General features: G+C 33.8%; 1 protein-coding gene across 2 annotated transcripts in view; it reads right to left on the bottom strand.

The window, feature by feature from the left end:
* Window positions 1–26,517, bottom strand: part of Zbbx (zinc finger B-box domain containing) — a 123,803-nt gene that overhangs the window by 70,968 nt on the left and 26,318 nt on the right. For both annotated transcript variants that reach the window (XM_076868296.2, XM_076868297.2), the window contains exons 6-8: window positions 25,924–26,019; window positions 5,218–5,376; window positions 293–464 (exon numbers count right to left, since the gene is read on the bottom strand). In XM_076868296.2, coding sequence (XP_076724411.2) covers window positions 293–464; window positions 5,218–5,376; window positions 25,924–26,019 — 427 coding nt within the window. The remainder of the gene's footprint in view (window positions 1–292; window positions 465–5,217; window positions 5,377–25,923; window positions 26,020–26,517) is intronic.

Here is a 26,517-nt window from a genome sequence, read left to right as displayed (position 1 = left end):
AGTTGTCCTAAAAACAATATCCTGCTAGGAGATAAAAAGCTGAAAGAATCCAATACTCCATTCATTTGACAGCCTGAGTTTACACAGAAAACACATGCAAATCATCCCCAGTGCCTAATTCAGAGTCTATAAATAGCTAAGCACTCACCAATGATCATACAATGCATATTCCCTTGAAGAATTATAGCAAACTCCTTTGTTTATAGATTTTAAACATTGCTTTTTTATTCACAAAGAATGGAGATGAAGTCATCTTTATTTTTGAATATGCATGTCATAATAATAACCGTACCTGGTTTTGCTGCATTTAAGTTCTGTTTTGTCTTATCATCAGGATCTCCAGTTCTCCATTGACTTAACACTTCCTGAAAGGACTGGGCAGAAGCTTCTTCATCGAATGACCCTTCACACAAGAGCCTATCTCTCGGATTTGTGCACTCAGCTCTTTTTGTTGTAATTTCTACCTAAACCAATTAAAAATGAATCCAAGGTTGCTTTATTAAATTTCCTTAATCTTAAAAGACAGGTAATACTAATTATTACTCAATAAGACATTTTAACTGGGGACAAAATGGTTTTAAGTCATGCTTATTTATAAGTCTTATTGCTATTTTTAAGCTCTATTAGCAAGTATAAAAGTTCTCTTCTGAAATTATTAAAACAAAAACCTGCAGACTCTATGACTTGTCATTATTATGCCCCATTTGCCGTTGCCCTCCCTCCCAATCTGCAACTGCCTTGTAAGACTTCTCCAATCTCCTGCTCCCTGCAACCTTCCCACATCAAAAAGAGCAGGCTTGTTTGCAAATTGTTTGCTTGGGTGTAAATTCGATCACATCACTCCTGGGCTCAAACCCTTCTGTTGACTTTCTGTGCATAAGGCCCTACATGACCTTGGACTTCCCTGCTTTGCATTTCACCTCCTCGTGTTCTTCTTTCATACTGCTCCAGCTAACCTCTTCTTGCAGTACTGGGAAAGAAGGAATGAGACTCCTCCACATCTCCACACAGGCTTTCCCTTCACTTCCTTTCAGTTTGCTCAAATATCACCCTCAGAGAGTTCTTCCCTGATGATTCCCAAATAATGACTATCTTCCCCCCTCACTTCATAATGCTTAACTGTTTTAATTTTCTCCTCACAACTTATCTGTGTGTGAATTCATTCTACATATTTAGTGCTTATCTCTCTTCATTACAATATAATCAGACTGAGGATTTTGTCTTTTCCTCTGTGTCAAGGGTATGGTACCTGGAAATAAATAGGTGCTCATTAAAAGTTAATGAAATGAATAAATAAGTTCATCACTGTATATGAAACACTGTGTGCTTCTCAGCTTAATGATGATAGGGAGATTAATTCAGTATAAAACACAGATCTACTCTGAACACAGAAGAAATGAAAGTAGAATTTCACAGTTATCTAGTGAGCTGAAAAAAAAGCCAAATTAGGAAATTTAAGCAAAATAAAATCCACAAAACAGCTGAATTACCAAATATGGATTGCCCACGCTAATCAAATTGTTAAATCTCCATTGTTCATTTTTTAGACACAAAAGTGGAAATCTCTATGTTCAACCCTTAATTGAAAAACAAGCACGCAAACTATTGGAGTACAACTGAAAGTATATTATTAAAGATGTTCACAAGAACTTTTAAATATAAGCAAAAATCATCTGAGAATACATCAGACATTAGACACTATACCACAAAAACACAAGTTAATAAGTCCACAATAGAAATAGGTGCAAGGGTAAAGAATAAATTAGAGGCAGTGACGTCTGAACTGGGTTTCCAAAAATAAAATAAGAATTACATTATCAAAGACTCAAGGGCAGTATTTCAGAAAGAGGGAAAGGTATATATGCAAAGAAATGGATTCAAACAGCATTGTGGCATAGAACTGGAAGTAGTTTGTGTTGATATGACAAAAATGGAGGATGAGAAAAAATGTCAAGGGTAGAAACATGAGCAGGAGCAGATCATGAAAATCCTTCCTACAGTACAAACTTGGACTTAAATGTGTTACACATGTAAAACCATAGAAAAGCTCCACACAGTAGTATAGGAAAGAGAACTGGGGAATACTAAGTTTGGATGCAGGGAAACCACTTAAAATGTTACAGCCATGTGGTCATATCAATGAACATTATAACTGCAGAAACCTCTTTACCAAGGAATATAAGGACTTTATCATATTGATATATGCATAAAAGCAAAAAAAATTTTCAAAATTGTATTTTATATTTTAGGTTATACTAGGAAAAAAATGAAACACAATAAATGTTGATCAGTGGAAGATGGATTTAGAATGTCATTTCACATCCAATAAATAAAGCATTTTATGGATACTATATAAAATAAGAAAGCAATAGAAATATTTATATGCATACAAAGGCTATACTGTTAAATGAATAAAAACACGTTTGTAAAACTTTTGTTCTTTTAGAAAAAGCTAATTTCAGTATCTGTAATGACAACAAATAGTTTTTAGAGGGCAGACATCTGCAAGCCAGGAAGAAAGTCCTTACCAGGACTACCAGAACTGTAAAAAAAAAAATTTGTTGCATAAGTCATTCAGCCTGCGATATTTTTATAGCATCCTGAATAGACTACAATAGTAACTGATTGGATATATAAGGAAAAAGAGAAAGGACTGCTGAATATCATTTCTTTTTTACCTTAGAAATCTAGATATGGTACTATCAATTAGTAACATCTATAGATTTGCCAATAAAGGGTATGAGTTTAGATTGGAGATACTGAGTTTCAGGAATCTGTGGGAAGGTGCTTATAGGTACCCAATAAACAATCTATTAATCTGCTGCTCTAATAAAGAGGCCCTGAAGACCCAGTGGCTTGATATGAAATGGTTTGAGTATGTAGTGATTCTTGTGACTCTCCAGAGCAGCTCCCTCCCAAGCAATGAATAAGATATGTAAGATATCAGAGATGTAAGACAATGAATCAATAAATTAATTGCATCTCTGAGCTATGTCACTGGAATACCTGTCTTCCACATAGCAGGAGCTTTTTACATTGACTCTTCAATGCTTCAGCTTAGAACTGTCCTACATCACTTCCACTGAGACCCTGCCCAATTCTAAAAGGCTAAGAAATTTGAAGGAACAAATGGATATCCAATGCTATACATTCATTACAGCAAGGTATTTCTGTAATATATTTTAACATTACCACATTTCAGAAGAGAAAACAAAGGATCAAAATAAGCTAAGTAAATTGCCCAATATTTAAAATCTAAAAGAAAACAAGCAACAGTATCTTGAACTCAGATTTCAGCCTCTAAAATGTTATTTCATGAGGTCATCCCTTTCCAAATATACACCATTGACTTGAATCCATTTAGAAAGCTATGAAACAGCAGACTTTGGCAATAGTTTGATTCTTCCAGCCATTAGAATTGCTTAGGAGTGCTAATTAAAAATAAGATTACTGATCCCTAACCCATAAGTAATAAGTTAATAAAAACTGGGGCAGCAGATCAAAAAATGCACATTTTTTTTAGACAAACTCATGCAATGCTCCTGATGCTTACTACAATTTGAGAACACTGCTCTTCAGCAAAAAGAAATGTTAAGCCTCAGAGAGGGTTACCTTTCAGTGTAAGTGTTGTACACAGGTGCACACCTGAATGTCTTTAGCAGCAGCTTCCAATGAATCATGCTCACCAGATAACTGAGGAGCTACTAAGACAACACATAGGACTCTACCCACAAAATGCTGAACTCAGCCATGTGTATTTCTTTAATGTTTTTCCAGTTGATTTTATTATACACGAATGGGGGGGGGGGTTCGGGAAAACACTGAATTGATGGTTTGCAAGCTAAGACAAGAGGCAGTGAGTCTGTAGGGCATATATAATTACCTATGGAGACATGAAGCAACATTTACCATAATGATTGTGAACACAAAGGAGTCCACTCCCCAGCTTTCTTATAGACCTAGTTACTTAACCTGTCTCTAAAATTTATCCTCTGATGAACAGAGGTAATATTATCACAGAAGAGATATGGTGATTCTGATGATTACATAAGATAAGGCAGGTAAAGCATTAAGTAACATGCCTAACACAAAGTGATCAAAAAATGTTAGCTGCTGACTTAACTGTCACTATTGTTCTTGATAGGAAAAAATAAATAAAATGGCAAGAACAAAGGAGAAACTCTTTAAACTATAGCCTCTATGGAGTGATTGAAAACAGGTAATTTGGAGTCAGAAGCTCTGAGCTGAAACCTGAGTTCCCCTTATCAGTGATACCTGAGGCAAGTTATAAAACTTCTTCTTTTCCACTATCTTTCTATTTGAAAAAGGGAATAATTACAAAAAGGCAAAAATATATGATATATATAAGGTATTTAGGGCAGTATCTAGTCTACAATACAATATTATTATTAGGTTGTAACTCATTCAGTGATTCTCTAACAAATATCCTTGGCAGTTCTATCAGAAAGCAAAATCTATGGAAACACCCCAATTTTCTCGGAAAATTCAAGAATAATTCCCCTGATAGAAATGGTCCTACCAGCACAGAGTGCATTTCCTCTTATATTCTATGAACATGCATTTGAAATTTCACAGACTTAAGTTCAACACAGACCTGGTTACCAAATCACAAACTGTGTGACTGGCCAAGTTACAGTTTCTGCACTATAGGAAAGAAGTGAGTGACATTTAAAAGAAGGAGTCTTATATAGCACAGATCAAAATTTGAAGTGTGTTTCTTGCTAAAGAGTCAATAAAATCTATTATAAAAATGTAGACAGGAGTTGATAAAAACTTGCCTAGTATATCATAGGATCCATAGTCTTTCTGAGTAACTGTGAGAATTGGCATAAATCTAGTTTTCAATAACTAAAATTGCCTGACACCTAAAGTGCTTGGCAAGGTTTTATGTTGTTAGCCTCTCTGAAATCCTAACTTATATAAAATTGTTATACTGCATTGTGGTTTTTGTTTTCTTCAAATACACATTCAATTCCTAATATGGTAGAAATATTTGGATCAATTTCCAAAATGAATCCAAGAAATCTCCTTGAGAATGTTTTATAGTCAAGATACATTTAATTAATTAAAAGTAAAACCATATTAAATAACAATGTGATATAATCTCCAAAACTCCACAACTCTAGTTAATATATGAGTGGCAGTCTCCATGGTTATGTGGGACAAAAATGTCCCATTATCTTTTCTTTGGCTTACCTCAGAGTTGCTCCCCTGCAGGACTAGAGACTTGGATTTCTGATGACTTTTACTCGTGTCTTTTATAGAATTATTTCCCACTTTGGGTTCATCTGGATTAACTTCCTTTATAAATCGATGAGCAACATCCAATACACTGGATAATATCTGAGATTTTGCCTATTTAAAAAGGAACAAAATATGACTTAAAGAGACTAATATGTCAGCATAAGTAACTTTTTAACACTAAATCAAAATTTCTGCATTATGATTCATAATACGCAGTAAGTTTTAATTAATATTTTAAAAGACAAACTGACATTTTTAGCAATCATTATAATAGTGACAGCTGCCATATACTGAGGGCGCGGATGTGGACTCATCCTATTCTAAGCATTTTTAAAACTATATTATTTAATCCTTGAGGCAACTCTAAACCATAACTATTTTTATCTATTTTAGGGACAAAGAAACTAGAGCTCAGAGAGTTTTAATAACCAACCCTTGGTCACATGGTGAGTGGGTGGCAGAGCTGGGAAATGACCCCAGGTGTGTATAATTCTAATGACTCATAGCCTTTCCACTATGCCAATCCCAAATAGATAAGGTGTGTTATTTTGTGTGTATCGCAGCTAGAGAACTAAATATATCTTATCTAGTAGGAGCCTGAATAAGCAGTAATGAGTCTTCCTTGGTGATAAAATATCTTTAGAAATTATACACTATTCAAAAGTGCACATCAGGAAGTGCCTCTATCTGCAGTTTTCTAGTTAACTCCAAATTGTTCCTCATTTCGTGCCTCTGCTCATGAGGTTCACTTACAGGAAAGCTTTCTCTCCTTCATCCTCATCTGCCTGGAAGATTCCTACTTCTCCTTCTGGAATCATATCAGGTTACTCCCACAGGTCTAGGAACCCTTCCCTGAATGTTCCTCCTCCCCAGTTCTAGGTTTCCACCCTCATTATAGCTGTAAATCCCTGAACAGCTCTGTACCAACCCTCATGATGTGCCTTTCCATCATCTTTTGGTATGTCACACCATATAAGTTCATATGTTTTTTAAACTTTATATGGGTATCACAAAATAGTAAAAAAAAAAAAAAAAAAAGCAATGTTTTTTAAAACTTTATATGGGTATCACAAAATAGTAAAAAGTATGGTGTGGACAGAGGGAGAAGAGCTATAGAATTAAAAACAAATAATTGAGAAAAGAAATTAAAAAAAAAATTGGGGGCATGCTTCCAGAGAGGCTGACCAGGAAAAGGAAATTCTTGGGAAGGTCTTTTTCTCTGAAAGGTCTCCTCTCAGCAATTATGCTAGTTTGCTCGAGGACTCTGTAGACCTCCAGACCCCTTCTGATCTCAAACTAAATTCCCAAGGGAAGATTGAGGCTGTTGCAAGACTCTAAGAGAACCTGGCATTAGGAAGACAAGAAATACATCTTACTTCTTAGCAAATGTCTGCAAGGCAGGGGAAAAATTCATCAGGGATCAGAAATAATTATTTTGTACTCTCCCATAGAGATACTCTTAAAATTTCCATCTAGTTACCAATTTAAATAGCTACAATTATACTGAAACTATCCAGTTATAACCTTCTGTAACTCTATTAGGATTCATGCCATCTAATTCTGGAATAAATTTGGTGAACATCAAATTAACTGGTGTTATTTCACACTGAATTAATGAATTACCTATGAAAATCTGACAAATTTGACCTATTCACATATACTGGTCTCAGTAATGTGGTATTTGCTCAAAAATGTTCCAGTGATTATCAAAAAAATATATAGATCTATATAGTTCTCATTTTTAACAGAATTTCAATCCAGTGCTAATGCTCCAGGCTTCCAGAAATATCTACATATTAACCAATATTTTTAAAATACAGTAATCCATATAAGCCTAATTTTAAATCTCCTTAAATAAAGATCTGTCGATTTCAAAAATATTTAAGATGTCTAATTTTCATTTTATTTATAAAACAAAAAGCAATAGTATTGATGTTACATAAAATTACTAAGATAAAATTATCAAATATATATTTTTAAATAGCACAAACCAAAAGATTGGTCCTGTCTTAAAGTGAATCCTGCTCTCAATACTCTAATAATTTTTAGGTAACATGTTAAAAAACCCAGAAATAGCAAAAGCTTTTAAGTCAGTTCTCTTGCTGAAAAGAAGATAAACATATGGGTAATTGGTAAAATTTAATTTTATATCTGAATATTTGAAAGTCTTATAATTTAGCAAATAACTAAAAAAAATAAAATCCAGTAAATGGGAATATTCTTTCCTAGAACATCATATACATTTAAATGTAATTTTCTCCTTCGAAGACTCTGTATGCATACTTTTTACTCTTAATTTTAAAATATTCATACAAGGAGAGGGGGCTGACATTTATGATCCCTATTAAATACACAAGGACTGGGAAGTTCAGAAGACCTAGGTCAATGTCAAATGGCTGCAGAATCTTGGGGCTTGAATTAGAATAAATCTTCTTCTAACCTAACTTTTTCTTTAACATTCTCATTAACCTTCATGACACAGAAAAATGTAGTTTACCTTTGGTTTCCTGAAACCAGACATGTTACATTTTTTGTCTAACAGATATAAACATTGTTCAGTACTTTAAAAAATAAAACTTCATAAAACTGTTATTCTGTATGTGATAGCCTATGCAAAAATTAGACAGTTTGGGTTCTTCTTTTTAATTTATTTTCACCTGTCCATTTTTATATTTGACCAGATATGAAAAAAATAAATTATAGTCCCCCATATTAAAATGTAGGAAATAGATGTTGCTCCCAATTTATAAAAGGTAATTCCTATAGAGAATTACTGTCAGCCATTGGGGACACGGTCCCAAAAGTTTTTGTCTCTATTTAAAAGGACACATACAAATTTACAACACAAAACACAATACCTTTCACTCAATAATATAACTATCATTTTAATTAATAAGTAACCAATGAACAAGAATGTAAAGATATTATTGCAATATTTAAAATAGACAAAAGACTATATTAAGTATAACACAATGCCATATATTAACAAAATGCTTTTGAATTTTAAAACTCAACTCAAAGACATTTTTCTTCTCATCTTCTAAATGTGAAAATTTAAATATAGCAATACTACTAGGCAGCAATAGGAGGAGACTGAAAGTATATAAAATTAACTGTGCAACTGCTCTACATATTAAAAAAAAGTGTTTTTAAAATCAAACCAAAACAGGTTTCAGGGCATATAGTAAATCATGTATTTCACTGTAGGATAGAAACTTAAACTAGAGCCAAAGAATATGATTTACTGCAAGTATTTCCAGATTTCCCCACATCCTTCACTACACTGTGTGATGGTAGGATTTCATCTGGTAACTGTTCTAAAATTCTTACCTGAACTTTTTTTTCCCTAGAATGATATTATCTTTCAAATTACACTCTAGAAGAATTCATCACTCTGACAATGTATCATTAATCAAAGTAAAGAGTATAGCATTTTGGAATGGATGGCACCTTGTAAAAGTTAAGGTCCAAGAGCAAAAGTTTCAGTTTGGTTAGAAAAATGATGTACTTTATGGTAGTGTCAGTGTTTCAGAACTGTAACTACCATCATCATCCAAATTGCTAGCTATTCAGCAATAAATATTAATGATCCTGTTGACATAGCCATACCTTCTTATGTGATCCAGAAGTTTCAGCTCAAAGAAGTTCACACAAAGTTTACACCTATGTTACTTTGCAAGTTTGAAGAAAAGTGGGAATTCTCTCCTTTTATATTGCTAACTTTCACCTACTTTCTAGTTGTAAAATTTTAGGAAAGATTTATTGCAAACACAGTCTTGCATTAAAAACTGAAGATTCTAGAGTCTGCAGAACTGTTATATCATTTGACTTTTCTTGGCAAATAACTATAAAGATAAACCCATACACACACACAGAGAGAGAGAGAGAGAGAGAGAAACAAATTGTCACAGAAGAACTTGAAAAACATTATAAACCTATTGGTGGCAGTGACTGTTGAATATGGTTGGGACTTTAATAGATGAAATCATTTGAAGAAGATCAAGTTACATATTAAATTTACCTATTAATAAGTAAAACTTAAAAAAATAAGTACAACTTTAATATGTTATGTATAGGTGAAAATAAATTTAAAATTTAAAACTTGACTTTAAAAAATTAACTTGATTTAAATTTTTTTGTTTTTTTTAAATAAATGTCAGCAGGATGCATTACAATTCTTGTTACACATATACAGCACAATTTTTCATATCTCTGGTTATTTATAAAATATGTTCACACCAATTCATGTCTTCATACATGTACTTTGGATAATGATGTCCATCACATTCCACCATCCTTGCTAACCCTCTGTCCCCTCCCCTCCCCTCCCACCCCTCTGCCCTATCTAGAGTTCATCTATTCCTCCCATGCTCCCCCCGCCACCCCAATATGAGTCAGTCATCTTATATCAGAGAAAACATTCAGCATTTGTTTTTTTGGGGATTGGCTAACTTCACTTAGCATTATCTTCTCCAATGCCATCCATTTACCTGCAAATGCCATAATTTTATTCTCTTTTATTGCTGAGTAATACTCCATTGTGTATATATGCCACATTTTTTTATCCATTCTTGACTTAAATTTTTAAAAATTATGTACACATAATTCTTAAACAACAACAACAAAAAATAAAACATGACTTTTGAGAAAATCTTCCTTTTTGTTGGGAATATTTTCCCAACCACAGTTTGTTCTGGTTTCTTTGATGGGCATTACTTCACATGCAAGTGGGGAATAGGGGGATGATACCTACGAAACTCTGGAGTCCTTATTGGTTCTTAAGTTTTTCCTTTCTAGCAATTCGCTATTTTGAAATAATCTGGAACAAGTTTTCTTACAATTAAACCAAAACCTTAGCAACATATGGAGACAGTTTTAAAAAGATGAAAATGGAAAAGTCTACTCTTAATACAAGTTCTGATTGTTTTAATGGCTTCCATGAAGTTGAGATATCTAACAAAGATGAGTGCAGATAAGAAATTGCAGACACCTCACCCCATTCAAAACAATGGATTAATAAAGGAGACTAAATCTTGATACATGTTTTCTTTTAAAATTTAGGTTGTTATAATCTGTTAGAAGGAAAGTCCTACAGTATCTACATCACAGAGATGGAAGTCCTGAGGGTGTATGCTAGTGTTTTAACTAGTATTGCCAACCTGTTTTATTGGGGTTCCAGGAACAAAGTACCAAAGGATTTGAGTGACCTTCCCTGAACCCTAATTTTCTTCTAAATCTTGTTAATCAGGTGGGGAAAGAAAAGATGTTTCCAGAATGAAAAGATGTTTAGGAATCAGTGTTGTGTTAATCAACTACACACATGTAATGAAGAATTATGTTTTAGTTTTTTAGTAAAATAAACTTTTTAAAAAACTAAAACTCACCAAAACAGTATTCAAGATTTATTTATCTTAAAAAAAATTCTACAGATAATCTTAGCATAAATTTATTCTCTAAAAATAGATTTCCCATAATCAACTCTGAATATTCTTTGAAGCTTAAAAAGAGAGATATCCATAAAAGGTTTCATCTACTATTAGGAACAGAAGGAAAAAAAAAAGAAAAAGTTAACTTTGGTCCAAGAAGAGAAGTAAAAAGTTGAAAAGCAAAAAGAGAGGATTTCCATAAATCAGAAAGCTGAAAAAGAAAGACAGAAGTTGAGGAAATTTTTCTATATAAATTCATAAAGAAACAAGAGAAAACTAAATATTTATATGGTGAAAGAAAATTGTGATGGGGGGACTCATAGCAGAATCATGTTTTTAAATCTAGTTCTGCTCATCATATTTCTAAAAACAGATATGGTATTTGCATGAATAGTACAACAAATCAATGGTATAGAAATAACTACTTATTGCACTTATGGCAAGCTAGACAGGAATCATATCCTGGAAGTGTAAAATTCATGTGGCTGAAGTTTATTGCTTATTCCAGCAACATAATTATGTTGAAGCAGAACTTAAGATCCTTAGATTTACCTTTCCTGTAAAGGTCTGATTTTTATCAGGTTTTATTAATCAATGATTTACATATTATTATGCATCCTTGACACAAAAAGAGATAATGAAAATGAGCAAGGATCTGGAGGTATACATTTTACTACAAATGTAATTTATTATTCAATAAATGATGCCAAATATAACTAATCTGAACTATTAAGTATAATCATAGTTACAATTTAGTACAATCATAAAATAATATCTGAAAATAATGAAATAAAACACATACAATCCAGTTAAAACATTTTAAAATAAGACAAGATAACAATATGTAATTGCTTGAAAAGTAATGTATTGTCAAAAATTTTAATTACCTCGTATCAAGGAAAATAGCATGATTTAGAGATAAATAATTGTGCCTTTTAAATTTGATTATAATAATAAAAATTTCTACTTAACAATCTTAAAAGCTAGTCAGTATAGCAAAAAAAACAAGCCACACAGGAAATTCACACCTGCAATCTTGCTTTTATTTGCAGTTTTGATGCCTTGTAATTATGCACTATATTAATTATCTTACCAAAGTACTTACTGTTGTTTTCAACTAATATTACATGTATAATTCATCCAGATGAGTTAGCTGTTCTCAGCAATTACTCATATTTGAGCTACATGAGGAACAAATGATTTTGTATGCAATGATTTGAATAACAGATTTTTCAACATAGATGGGAAAACTAACAAATAGCAATCAAAAATTTGCCATATTTGGTTTTTAAATATAGTATTGCTCATGCATCACAATCGGACAATTTTTACTCCATAAAGACCAATGAACATAAAATATAGCAAACAAAACTCCTGTAAAACTTCCCAAACTCCATGGAAAAATATCAAGCGCCGAAATAGGTAGCACCTGCAAATTATAAAGGATCCTCAAATATCCAGCATCAATATGATTGAGTAAAGTTCAGACATTTGGTTAGACTAATGACCTTTACAGTCTCCTCCAAATTTGATATTCTACTAACCTCTATTTGGATTAGGAGGAAGTCAGTATTTCTAAACATGCTCTGATAAATTGAGCTCTAAAACTTTAATTCACTGTTTTATATCAAAAGTCTTCCAATGTGTATATTACTATACCATTATTGAAAATAGCCCTAAGTTGTTTTCAACAATGCTATATTGTTAATTACATGCACTATGTTGACCAGCAGATCCCTAGGACTTATTCGTCTTGTTAACTTTAATTTCATCCCTATTGAACACCATCTTTCCATTTCTTCTCCCTCCTTTCCATTAGTAACACTATTTTATTCTGCTTCTGTAAGGTTTTATTTAGATATCTCACCTAAGGTATCTATTTTAGATACCTCACATAAGTGGAATTAGACAACATTTGTTCTTTTGTTCCTTACTTATTCCACTTAGCACACCTTCTAGGTTCACATTAAGTGTTCTTACCACATGCACACATGTGCACACACACAACAAGGGGACACAGAGAACATGTAGAGGTAATAGATATGTTTATTTTCATAATTGTGATGATGATATCATGGGTGTATGCATATGTCAAAATATCATTTTTATATATTAAATGAAAATTTGTATTTTAATTATACCCAATAAGACTTTGGGGGGGAAATCCTTGAACTAGTAATTCTTTGGATTCATGGTCACTAATGTAATTTAGTTTTCTAGGCATTTAATGTAAATGGTGTAGGTGTAGGGTTGAATTTCTACTATTACTTCATTCTGATTAATAAAGCTTGATATAAGTAGCACCTGCTATGAGCAGAATCCTTGTATGTCTGTTGCTGTTAAATCTGTTCCTTATAAGAGCCCTTCAGAAATCTGAGATACATATATGAGTTCTATCTACTAAGATTCCCCTTAACACAAACATCACAGGGACACCCTCCTTTCCTTTTGAGATTGAGTTAGGTCATCTCTGACTGATTCAGGCCTTACACTTTAGCTACACTCTGTTTTATCAGTTTGTCTGTCACTTGCTTCTATAATATATTCCCTAAGCCATTTAAGTTCTCCCAACTCTTTACCAATGTTGTAGTCACTTTGGAAAATAGTCTGACAGTTCCCCAGTCAAAAAAGGAGCAACCATATAATTCAGTATTTCTACTACCGGTGATATAGTCAAGAAAAATATGAAATACAAGTACATGCAAAAAGTTGTATACACATATTCATAACAGCATATTCCTAGTAGTTCAAAGGTAGAAACAACCTAAATATCTATTATATGATGAATCAATGAATTATGGTTATATCCATACAATGGAATGTCATTTGACACAAAAATAAATGTAAAACTGAAATGTGCTACAACATGAATAAACCTAGAAAACATTATGCAAGTAAAAGAAAACAATCATAAAAGACCACATATATATTATTCCTTTCTTATAAAATGTTCAATATATATAGCCAGGGGTGGTGGCATACGCCTGTAATCCCAGCAGTATGGGAGCTTGAGACAGGAGGATCTTGAGTTCAAAGCCAGCCTCAGCAAAGGCGAGATGCTAAGCAACTTGGTGAGACCCTGTTCACTAAATAAAATACAATAGGGCTAGGGATGTAGCTCAGTGGTCGAGTGCCCCTGAGTTCAATCCTCAGTACTCATCCACCCACCCCAAAAAATGTTCAATATAGGTTAATCTATAGAGATAGAAACTAGATAAGTGGATGTCAGAAGGATGGGGGAGAGTCAGATAATGGGAGGGTGAAGATAGTAGCAAAAGGATATGAAGTGTTTTTTGTTTTTTTTTTTTGAGGTGACAATGTTCAAAAATGATTTGTGCTGATAGTTCACATATCTGTGAATATGCTAAAACCTACTTTACTTTGAATAAATTTATGGCATATAAATTATATCTTACTAAAGCATTTTTTAAAAGAAATCTTGTAGTGAATCCTGGACAATTGTTTTTCATTGATCTTTTGAGTGTCCCAATCTATCTTTTGAAATTCTAATCAATCAAAAACTTAAAGGCACTGCTGCCCCAGTTAACTAAATTTTCAAATTTTCAAAGCTACCATCAAACCTCTATTGGCATCTATCTACTCTGAAGAATAAGGGCAGGAATATCAGCTGGCCAGCAGAAAAGTAGCCCTTGTTCATTTCTAGTGGGAGTCTTGCAGGAGATAAAGAAGAGGAAATGCTCATACAGTGAGAGGTATATATGAGAGGTATGTATGAGGCTTATGATTCTCATTTCCCACTAGAGTTCATCTTAATCTCATGGCTTCCAGAATCCCACAGTGGATGTGCCAGTTACAAAGCTAATCACACTCGGGGAGCTCTCATTTCACTGGATGTATGCATAGTTTTTCTGTTCAGACAAAATTTTCCAATTGGAAGTTTTATTCACTTTAAGTATATTACCTAGGAACCTTTTTCTGCTTCCCAGAAAAAGAACAAGAAATTCAACTAAAGATTAAATTCTGAAGCTTAAGAGAATGAATTTTGTTTTAAACCCTTCATCAACATGGCACATTAGCATAAATTATTTTAATTAATATTTGGTCAATGAATTCTAAAGATTTCAAAATTCAAAGAAACCCAAACTTTGCAACCTAAAATATAATTTTAAGTTTTTTCAGGAGGTTGATCATATCATTAGAGATTCATTCATATTTTAATTCACTTAAAAATTGATTTATGTAGATCAGGTACAGACACTAAGAATACAGTGGTGAACAAGACAGAACTTATCCTTCTAACATGATTTGAAATTTATCAGAAGTACAAAAGAATGAAATCGGTAGCAATATACTTTTAAAATATCCTTGGATAGAGGAAGTACAAAGTGATAGCAATCATACTGAAGGACAGTGCACACAGACTAAAGTGAAATGAATAAGCCTCATTCATATTTAAGAAACCAGTTTGAAAATGAGAAGCCTCAGTAGTTCATATACATTTTAACTAGCTCTTATTACAGTATTACCTAGTATTTATAATAACAGCTTTACATTTTTTCAGAATTTTTTTGTAATCTGGACTCTTAAATCATGTGAATTATAACAATTCAATTGGAGAAGAATATTTGCATATTTCTATTTTATTGATGACTTTAGGAGAAGAAATGAGCATTCTCAGCTCCGCCCCTTCTGGGTTCTCTTAAGTGCTGCATGCCAAGGATATTATCATCTGGATAGCCATGACATTTGGGGTAGGCTGTTTCTATAGAAAATGTCTACAGCTTGGAGAAAACATATTCAATACAAGAAAGGACCAGGAAGTTAAATTTGTTTAATATTCATGTCTCAACTGCCAATTCTGATTGTGTCAATAATAATAAAGTAAATATTTTCATTTCTACCTTCTGACTCCGATATTTATTTCTCAATTGGTTCATGATTTGGAAAGTAAAGGAAAATACACTACGTACTAACCTTCAAAAATCCCAATGAACTCTAAAATTATGCTAACAATTACCTGTAATTTCACTCTGAACTCCGTATTATCATGTGTCCAGTTTTCACAGAAAATAACTGCTGAGATTTGCCTCCCTGAGTTTTACTAGAGAGTGCTCTGAGAACAACACCTGTAAGCAAGTAAAGGAAGGGGTATTGGACAAACAGAAAGATGAACTCCAAAGCCAATCACAAAAGAGGAATTGTAAAGGCCCATCAGAGTTGTGCCAAATGGAGGCAAGGGAGCTGTTGGGATTCTACTGGGCTGAACTACTGAAACTCAAGTTGCAACTTAATCCCCATTGTGAAATATTAATAAGTGAGACCCTGTGAGATCTTTAAGAGGTGATTGGGTCCTGAGGCCAGAGACTTTATGGGTGAAATAATCTGTTCATTGATTAAAAGATGAATGCACTAACAGGTGTATCTTGTGTCTGGATTTAGTATAAAATCAGGTGAGGCTCTCTTCCATGCACCACTCTTACTACATGATGCCCTGTATGACATCAGGACTCTAGAGAGAGTTCATGTCAGCAAGAAAGCCCTCACCAGATGCAGCCCCTTCAAGTATCCAGCCTCCAAAACCATGAGCTGAGTAAATTTTTATTCTTTACAAATTATCCAGTCTATGGAATTAAGTTATAGTAAAAGAAAATAAAGACAAGACTGCCTCTAGGAGGGATATGATGTAAGAAGCAGCAGGCAGTTCCCTCTGGAAAGGAAGACTCCTGGGAAGGTCTTCAATGGTAGCCCATCAGCAGAAATGCTCTGGCAGCAGAGGAGTGAGGACTCATGTACTTGAGGCCCTGGGGTCTGCTGTCAAATCTACAGATGCATATACATATAGCATTTAAAACTGGTCCTGGTAAGATCATCCAGGTAATTATGATATTATCCCAGATGACTAGTGATGATCTGAAAATGCTGGGTTGTTCTTAATATTAACAAGGTACTAATAATGTGATACCTAAAAGCCAACATTGGTCATTGTCAATTAAAAAAAATCTATAAAGTTACTATGTGTAAACTGTATTCTGACATTAATTGAGGCTGAGTCCAGTAATTACATTCCTACAAGTTTGCTCAATATACATTCCCAATTATAATCATATTTATACAGCCATTCCTTTGAGAAAAAAGGGCTCATACCCCAAAACATAGGAATTTGACCTTGATTTTCTCTCTCATTACTAATCATCCCCCTTTTCAAGATTTCTTTATCCAGTTAAGAACATCTTCCTTTCAATTAAGAAAAGATACCACAATCTACTAATGATTTACCAACCTAACCTCCCTTGTGCATACCACACTTTTCACAATAGAATGCCTTTTGTTTGTTTTCCCCAATCTTCTTTTCCCTCTGATTAACTTTGTCTCTTCTGTATGATTGTATGTTGTTAGAAGGAAATAGGATTGCCTCACATATTAAGAACTTATTTATCATCTGGGAAAAAAAATCTTCATCTCAACCCTCAGTGTTGACGATTTTCTAAATACAGAAGTTAATTTTTTTACTAAGTAATTCCTCTCATGCATCTATGCTTTGTTTTGCAGATAATTAACTATTTAACAGAGGTTGGAGAAGGCAAATAAACTTGAAATGCTCTGAATCACTGCCAAGTACAAATCAATCATAAGTCAAAAGAAACACCCTTTGAAATTATAGTGTGAGTCAACATGGATATAGTAACTGTGTGCTTTCAATTTTTCAGGGATTTATCTCTTAAGTAAAACAAGATATGCTGGTACCAAAAAAAAAAAATGGTCCATAGTGACTGAATCGCAAGACTAACTGGGCCATAGAATAGCAGCTGAAATGGTTTGCAGGTTTGCAACTATCAAATTTAGCTACATTTTATAATAACTAGAAGCGGCATCATAGGTTAAAGAATATGGAGTATAACAGTCATTAGCCTAGAAAACTTGCTTTTTATACAGTAATAGTTACTATCCACCCATAAGATGTTTGCCCTGACTTCTCAAATTATGTAAGATTTCAGAAGTCAACAAAGCCTCGTGACTTTAATAGTTACCAAAATGGTGAAAACCACAAATACAGTATCACTGGCCAAAGAGAGCTAGGCTGAAATAGATTGCCCCTGTTGACTAGCCAAGTGGCTGTCAAGGACAAGGCAGGTAGTGGGTGGGGAGATAACAGAAACAAGGGGAGAATAAAGGCAAGGTGACTGAAAAAAACTACAAGGCTAAATGACGAACAGTAACAGGAAGAGAAGGACAGAAAGCCAAAGGGACAACTGAAACCATGATGTGATGGCAGGGAACAAGCAAGGCCATGACATTAAACAACAGGGAAGCACTAACCAGAACAGTGACCTTTTTAGGGGGGGTGTTGGGTTATACAACTGACATCAGCTAGTCAAGACCTCTTTCTTATTAACTGTTCTAATCACAGGAAATCAAAATCATGGGCAGGGCTAACTAATAAAGAGTGGAACTATATTCACGGCAGTTTGTCTACTAAGATGAGAGTATGTCAAACATTTTGAAATAATTCTTTCAAAAAACAAATTTCATTCATTCATCATTACCTGTATTTAAGGAATGCAACATGATTTAATATATAAACGTGTACATATAATAGATATATTCATTGTGCAATGAATACTGGTGCCAATCATGTCAACATGCTCATTACCTCATATAGTTAACTCTTAGGTTTTCTTGTAGTAACAGCAACAATATACATATAGTGGAATATCATTCAGCGTAAAAAGGAGATAATGTAATTCTCAACAACAGGGATAAACCTAGAGGACATTATGCAAGTGAAATAAGCCAGGCACAGACAGAAAAATACTGCCTGATTTCACTAACATGTGGAATCTTAAAAAAGTAACTTATTGATTTATAACTTTGTTTCTTGAATAGAGAAACTTACTTAAATTATCTGGAAAATATTGTCTCCTTCAAAGGTCCTTCATTCCCTAGCTATCTTAGTGGGTGAAATATGGCTATATAAAAACAGAGTAAGAGCAACGTAGGTTTAGTTTCTGGTACAGGTGGTCTGTGCATGTTTTGCCAAGTACCAATAACACCATTCTACTTTCCTAGTAGAAAATGTACTTCCCATGACTTGCCCAAAGAGAGTATTGTCCACTAAGAGGAGGGCAATAAAAAAATATGCAACACACAAACATCAAAGAGACACTTTTTAAAATTCTTACTTAATGTTTATATATATATGTGTGTGTGTGTATGTATATATATGTATTATGTATATATATATATATATGTATGTATGATTTATATAATGTTATGTACATATATATAACATTAAGTAAGAGAAGAACCCCTATATTTGGAGAAACCTGTCCAGAATCCACGTAGGCTATATGCTCATTGAGTTATATACTTATGTAATTCATTCATACTAACTTTTAGAGATGAATGTTTGTTCTGTAATCTGAGATTCACTGGGAACTTAAAGATCATCTTACTATTTGTGGCTTGCCAACCTTTCCTCTTCTGCAATCAAAACTAGGAAATGTGATGCTGACAGAATCACAAGTGTTCTTACCACAAAACTTTAAAAAAAGAAAGAAAAAGAAATTGGTAGTGTGAAGTGATTTATATGCTAATTAGCTTGCCTTTGAAGATTGTTTCACAAAGTATATGTATATAAAAACATGATACTGCATACCTGCACACCAACTGTATATAATTGGTATCTGTCAATTATTGCTCAATAAAGAAAGTAAAAATAGTCTACAGGTTGTTACAAACATTTTGCAAAGATATAACCTAACCCAAAGAAAATTTATGGAAGAAAGAATATTTTAATTACATATTTTAATTACATAGCATATGACACTTAATACACATTTAAGAAATATTTTCTCACTTTCCCAGTCAATTTTATGTTTAGAATTGTATAAGATTGTAATATACAACATCCCATTTTAGTGATGCTAATATGAAAGAGAAAAATGTTCAAAAATGTTTAGAAAGCATCCTCTATGCCATGTTGCTTTTAGTAAGCATGATATGACTCATACTATATCTACATCTGGATAACAGTAAGCAATATCACAGCAAAGTCCAGTTGTATGTGTGTGACGAGGGGAGCAAAGAGAGAGGGAAGGGAAAAAGAAGACAAGGGAAAGGAGAATCAAACTCAGATATATTCTGAAGCTCAAATCCTGAAGTTAAGGTAAGGAGTCAGTTCTCATTATTCTTAATCTTCCCTACAAGCAAGCACAATACTTCAATTTACCAGTGGTAACTCAGAAAATGTGCTGAATAAATATATTGTTAAATGAAAAATTCCCAGTAAAATCATACAGTGGAGTACTCATACTATTTACCCTCAAAGCTGAGGGCTTTTAGTTAAATTCTATATTATTTATATATTACTCACTTTTTTAATTAGTAAGTTGCATTTGTGTTTTACTTTTCATTTTCTCCACTGAACTTTTCTGAAATTAACATATATAAATTGTACAAATTAACAGGTTTCATTGTGAAGTTTCCATATATGTATATATCATGCATCAGTCATGTTCACTATCGCTTCTACCCTCCCATGTCTTCCCATCTCCCCCACCTTCTCCCCGTCTTCTTCCTGTTTACTAATAGTCCCTCTTCTACTTTCAGGTCTCATTTTTAATTTTTATGGTTTTAGTTTTCACATATGAGAGAAAACATATGTGAAATTTGTTTGTTTTCCCAGGTCTGGCTTATTTTGCTTAGTTCTCTCCATCCTGAAAATGACATGATTTGGTTCTTTAATTCTTATATGTATTAAAATTTCTAATAAATATAAGTGATAAGAGTAGGCACCCTGGCTTTCAGTATTAGATATAGGTTTGTCACATATAGTCTTTTTTTTTTGAGGTATGATCCTTCTGTAACTAATTTTATCACAATTTTTATCATGAAGGGATGTGGAATATCACCCAAAGCTTATTCTGTATCCACTGCAGTGTTCACAAGTTTTTTATTCTTGATATTATTTATGTGCTATATTTATTGATTTTTTGTAAGTTGAACCATCTTTACTTGCCTGGAGTAAAACCAATTTGATCATGGCATATGCTCCTTAATGTGCTGTTGAATTTGATTTCCAAGTATTTTATTGAGGTTGGTTTGTTTTTCAGTACTGATAACCGAATGCAAGGATTCATGCATGTAAAGCAAGTACTATATCATAGAGTGACGTAGCCCTTTTCATTTAATTTTTAACATTGAGACACAGTCTGATTAAATTGCCCAGGCTGGCCTCAAATTTGTAATCCTTCTACTTCAGCTTCCCAAGTATTTTGGATTATAGATATGTACCAATAGCCAAGCTACTGAGGAATTTTGCATCTAAGTTTACCAGGGATATTGATCTGTAGTTCTGGTTTTGGTGGCAGGCTAATACTAGTTTCATAGGATGGCTTTAAACGGCTTTCTATTTCATAGTATAGACTGGTGAGCTTGCTGTATTTCATGTCTTAAAAGAATATTCTATATATGTTTCTCTCTTATTCATCTTTTACATTTGATGATTGACTATATTAGTAATGTTTGATTCTCTCCTATATTCCATTTGCATGTCCATTGTTTTAGTGAGATTTATTCGTTCTCATGCTGTTATGATTATGTACATTATTTTTCCCCCTTATCAGCATGTAGAGTTCACTATGGTATCTTCCTTAATACTGAGTTAGTGGTCATGAATTCCCTTAATTTATGCTTACCTTGGAAGGTCCTTATTTCTGAAGGGTAATATTGCTGGCTATATTACTCTTGGTTTGCAACTGTTTTCTTTTAAGACATAAAATACATTTTCTATGTCCTTCCTGCCTTTAGGGTTTCTTCTAAGAAATCTGTTTTTAATCTAATGGGCTTGCTTTTAAATGTGATTTGGTCCTCTTGTACCTTCTAATATTTTTTCTTTGTCCTATACTTTTAGCTATAATATGTCATGGGCAGGTCATTTTCTGGTCATCTCCTTCAGAGTTCTTGATGCCAGATCTTTCTTCAAATTTGGGAAGTATTCTACTATTATTTCACTGCAGGTTATCTCTGCCTCAGCCTGTGGCTCTTCTCCCTCCAGTATGCCAATAGAGCAGATCTTTGGCTTTAACAGTGCTCAGATATCTTGAGTGCTCTCTTCATTCTTGTATTTATTCTTTATTGCTATCTGAATGCAAATTTAGTGTCCAGTAGTTTTCAAGCTCCACTAGTCCTTTGATTGATTTAGTCTATTGTTGGGCTTTCAACTGAGTTTGTTTGTTTTTTTAAATCTGACTTGAGTTTTTCATTTCCAAGACTTCAATTTTTTTTTCAAAATCTCTATTGAAATGCTCATTCACATTCTATACTATCTTTCTTAGTTCATTCAGCTGTTGGTTTTTCTTCTCTTGGATTTCATTGAGCTTTTCCAAAATCATTGTTTGAATTCTTTATCCAGCATTTCATCCACTTTAGTACCTCTGAAATCTGTTACTATGGTGTTACTAACTTTAGGACATGACATTTTAATGCTGTTTTTTTTTTCATATTTTTTAGATCCTATGTTGAAATTTGTGTATCTGTTGGTATGGCTATCCCTTCCACCTTTATGTGAGGATCTTCTTGGTAAGCAATGTTCTCTTGATAAGGTGTCTTTGGGTATCAGTTTTCTGTGTAGTTTTGAGTTTTATTCCAATTGGACTTCATAGTACAGTCTCCCTATGGCTTCTGAGGCTGTATTTAGAATCTTTTGGCATAAGGTATACAATGTTAGGGTATGAGGAGCCTCCTTTTTTCTGTAAGTCTCACAAGAGAGAGTCCTTCTGGTAATTCAGGCAGGTGTGGTATAGGCAGTGAATAAGTGGGGTGAGCCTGTTTTTGATACTCTGGTCAATGGGAGTGGAAGCATCTAGCAGGTGATAGGGGTTTCTCAGATACAGTTGATACTGATTGAGTTACTTGAAAACAGTTCTGGTACTGGCTTTTCCAGTCATTATGAAGGTCCTGAATCTTTTATTCTCTTTTCAGACACTAGTGCCCTGGTGTTTCATGGGGAGATGCAGAGTCCAGGGCCACAGGTTCTCTCTGTGGCACTTATCTCTAGTCTTTTTAAAAATTTGCAATCTAATAGGGTGAAACAGCTACCAGTGCTGATGATCTTCATAAGTTCAGTGTCCAGACAGTTTTTGTGTTACATTTCTGTTATTGCTATAGGGGTGAATGTCCGTCCAGGAGCAAGCCATGAGATTCCACTTGTTATGCCTGGTTGGGGACAGGTCATTGGCTGGGAACGCCACCCCCCCACACACACACCTTTTCTTTAAGTTGAAGTATCACCAAGTTTTAAGTAGGACTAGGTTGTGCCTGCAACAAAGTGCACTTCCTCTCAGTTGAGCCAGGATTGTAGTTCAGTGGCTGAGGACCCACCCAATGGGTCCAAAGTCCCGGACTCGATTCCCAGCACCACAAAGAAAAAACAAATAAATAAAAAGCAACAGAAAAACAATAAAAGACAGGGGGAAATGTGATGTAGAATAAAATAAATTTAAAATGATAACAGTAACAATTTGTTAAAGGGAAGAAAGAAAAATAATAATAATTAAAAATTTCCAAGAAAAAAAAAAGAGAGAAATGGAAAGCAGATGTGAAACTGAAATAGGAACAAAGAATAAAAGGGGAAGAAAAATAATGAAGGAGTAAAAAAATTTTAAAAAAAGCTAGAGAGATAGAAAAAGAGACACAACAAAAGCAAACAAACAAAAACAGCTTCAACAACAAGAATAAAAATATTAATAGAAAACAAAAACTTCCTCTCCATCCAGGTACTTGAAAGGACCCTAGCCACCTATGCAGATCAAAGCTTCTCTCTGAGTCTTCTTGGGCTGTGAATTCCATAGACAGAGTAAAATTTAGGAGTTATTCATCCCCCTTTTCTTTCTTGCCTGTTGACTAGCAGAAGTGATTTGTAGCTGAACCAGTTGCAATTCCTCTCAGCTGCTCTGCTTCCTTGGAATGAGCTAACTTAGAGAGTGAAACTCCCCCAATAAAGATTCCTTCTGGAACTTTTTGAGCTGCCCACTCCTGGGGTGGGAAAAATGCCAATATTACAGCATGTCAGTGGTCCAGCGGAAGGCTGAACTCACCTGGCAGAAACTCTGAGGGTTTTAGAGCTGCAGTCTTCAAGGGCAAGGTTAACATCAGTGCTGCAGCTTTTGTCAACTGTCTTGGAATGAGGAATCCCCCTAGGATTCTCTCCAGAACTTTGTGGGCTGCTTTCTCTGAAAGTGGGGCCAGCACTGGCTCTGCAGCAAATCTCTCACCAACCCCACCAGCCAAGGGAATGGCAGAAGAACTGCACTGGGAGAAGGAAAGGTGGGACCTGCAAGATTCACTTTGCATGACTGGTGCTACCAGACTTGGTTCCCTCAGAAAATCACACAAGACTGTTCACACCCCCAGGCTCTTGACAGCAGGACGCCCAAACTACTGATTTTAAAAGAAAGTGCCTTCCATTCCCCCTCATTTTTCATCACATAGGATTCTCAGTTGGTCTAAGTTACAGTCCCTCCTCCAGGGCAAACTGACTCTTAGAGTGGCCACCTGCTGAGCCACATATTGCCACATATTGCCAGGGAGGGGAGGGGGCAGGTGGCAAGAGATAGGAAAATGCAGGGACTCTTGAAACTCAGGGCTATAACTCACACAATAAGACCCTTCTCCAGATGACTGCCAGTTATAGCACTGTGAGAATATATCAGGAAGTACTGAAACTCTCTCCAGAGCCAGCTCACCATGCAAACTCTGTTTATTCTTCTGTAGGATGGCAAATTCTGTGCTAGAGGGAGAACCTCACTTATACACCCCGCCCCAACAGATGACTGGTGCCTTCCCTCCAGCTGGATGCTTGGTTTCTCCCACACTTCCACTATCCAAAAACTCTGGTTGTCTCCAAGTCTCTGTCTCTTGACTATTACATTCCAGCACTCTCCCATGGACATCCACCCTATCAAGCAGCTATACTTCTGTTGCTTTGATTTTAACTTGTGAAGACTTGTTGCCTCTAATCCTCCACCTTGAATCTTAATGACTCACTTTTATAGAGAATAATATGATATAATTATAATATACCGAGGGAGAGAAGGACCAGGTTAGTTTTTGTTCTCCCTTACTTTTGTTTGAGAATTCTAAACATTGGTAATTCAAAAATAACTGACTTTGATAAATTTAAGTTAGGTCTACTTGATAATTTGTGATAATCATAACTTGGGTCACAGCATTTTTGAGAGTTACCAATATTTATATTGACGTAACATGTAAAAATTGAAACCTTAACAGTAATGTTTTAAAATATAGATCTGATCACCTCCTTCCCTTTGTCTACAAGATGTTAAAATTCTTAACCTACTATATGAGGTCCTTGGTTCTCATTTTTATGTCCAGCTCCTTCGGAATAAAATGCTATCAATATTAACCATCTAATGTACCTGCCTAGCACATATCTTATTTTCTAGAGGGCATTTATTAATGTGCATTAAATAAATTACTGTAAATTGAATTAAGTCAATAACGAATTCATGCATGCATATGTAACTAGTATGATGTCATGTATGTATCTGACCATATTTATTGTTTAAGTAATTTGAATTTTAAAGCTATTTGACAGGGCTTCTGTTGAGGCATTTTAAACAGTAAAGATTAAAAATAAGGTACAATGATTATATACATATATATTCATTTAGCTTTCATATATTCATATAAATAAACATAAATATCATATTAATAAATATACTAATATATTAATAAAATTTATTTATATATAAATGTTTATATAAATAAAACTTTCCAATATGTGGAAGGAAATGTAGAAACCTGAGAGCTGAACTTATCTAAATAATTATGAGTGAGAACAAATAAAAATTTTAAAATAAATATGAAAAGAAAACATAAGAGATTTCTACTCATAAACTAGCTACAATTAGTACTTAAAATAAGCCATGTGCTCATTTAAAACGACAATAGGTAAAAATATTGTCTAATTTAAAATGTCAAGTTCATGGACTGAATGCATAATCTAAAGATTCCAATCAAGCTAAGTGTTTCAGGAACTATATTAAAACACAGTTTAAATAGCAAAATAGAATCTAGATTAGTGTTCAGTAAAATGATTTTAAGATATATGTCAAGATTGTCTGTACATAATACAATTTTAGAAATTAAGGAAAATCATTCTGAGTTCTAATTTAAACATGTTTTAAATGTCTTTACATTGAAACATTTTATAAATACATTGCAAGTAAAGCATTAGAAAAAGTCATACCTGCAAAAGTGTTGTTCTGTGGAGCTTCAGTGCCCCCTTCTGGTGGATTTTAGCAAAGCATCCTGAACAATAATCTTCACCACATTCAAGGCATACCTTAAAATACATACATGTATTAAAAAACATACAATCTTATTATAGTAGGATTTGAGAAAATGCTTGAATAAAGAAATCACTGTTCACACTATTCCTCAAATTACATACTTATATGTCATCTGAATTGAGAAGCCCGCTCCCCCACCAAAAAATAAATCTTAATATTTAACCATTTAAAGAAAACTAGCTGTAAATGCTAATAATTTTCATGTCAAAATTAATTTTAATAGTTTTAATTTAGGTGTTCAGTCTATATGTTAAGATGTATGTGCGTGTAGGCTTTTTTTCTGAATAAATCACAAAAGAGCTAGTAGTCTAAGATAAAACTTCTTGACATGATTAAAAAATATCTCCACATCAAATCTTTTTCATTTTTTGACTTTTTCTTCTGTGTATATATATATATGCATGGCATAAGTAGTTTCAAACAATCTGTATACTCTTCTCCTCAAAAATCCCCATATTCTCCATGAAAGGTAGTAGTGATTCTCAAAATAA

This window comes from Callospermophilus lateralis, chromosome 10, assembly GCF_048772815.1.
Source record: "Callospermophilus lateralis isolate mCalLat2 chromosome 10, mCalLat2.hap1, whole genome shotgun sequence".
NCBI lineage: Eukaryota > Metazoa > Chordata > Mammalia > Rodentia > Sciuridae > Callospermophilus > Callospermophilus lateralis.
The sequence above is the reverse complement of the archived record's forward strand: the minus strand, read 5'-3'. Positions and strand labels throughout refer to the sequence as shown.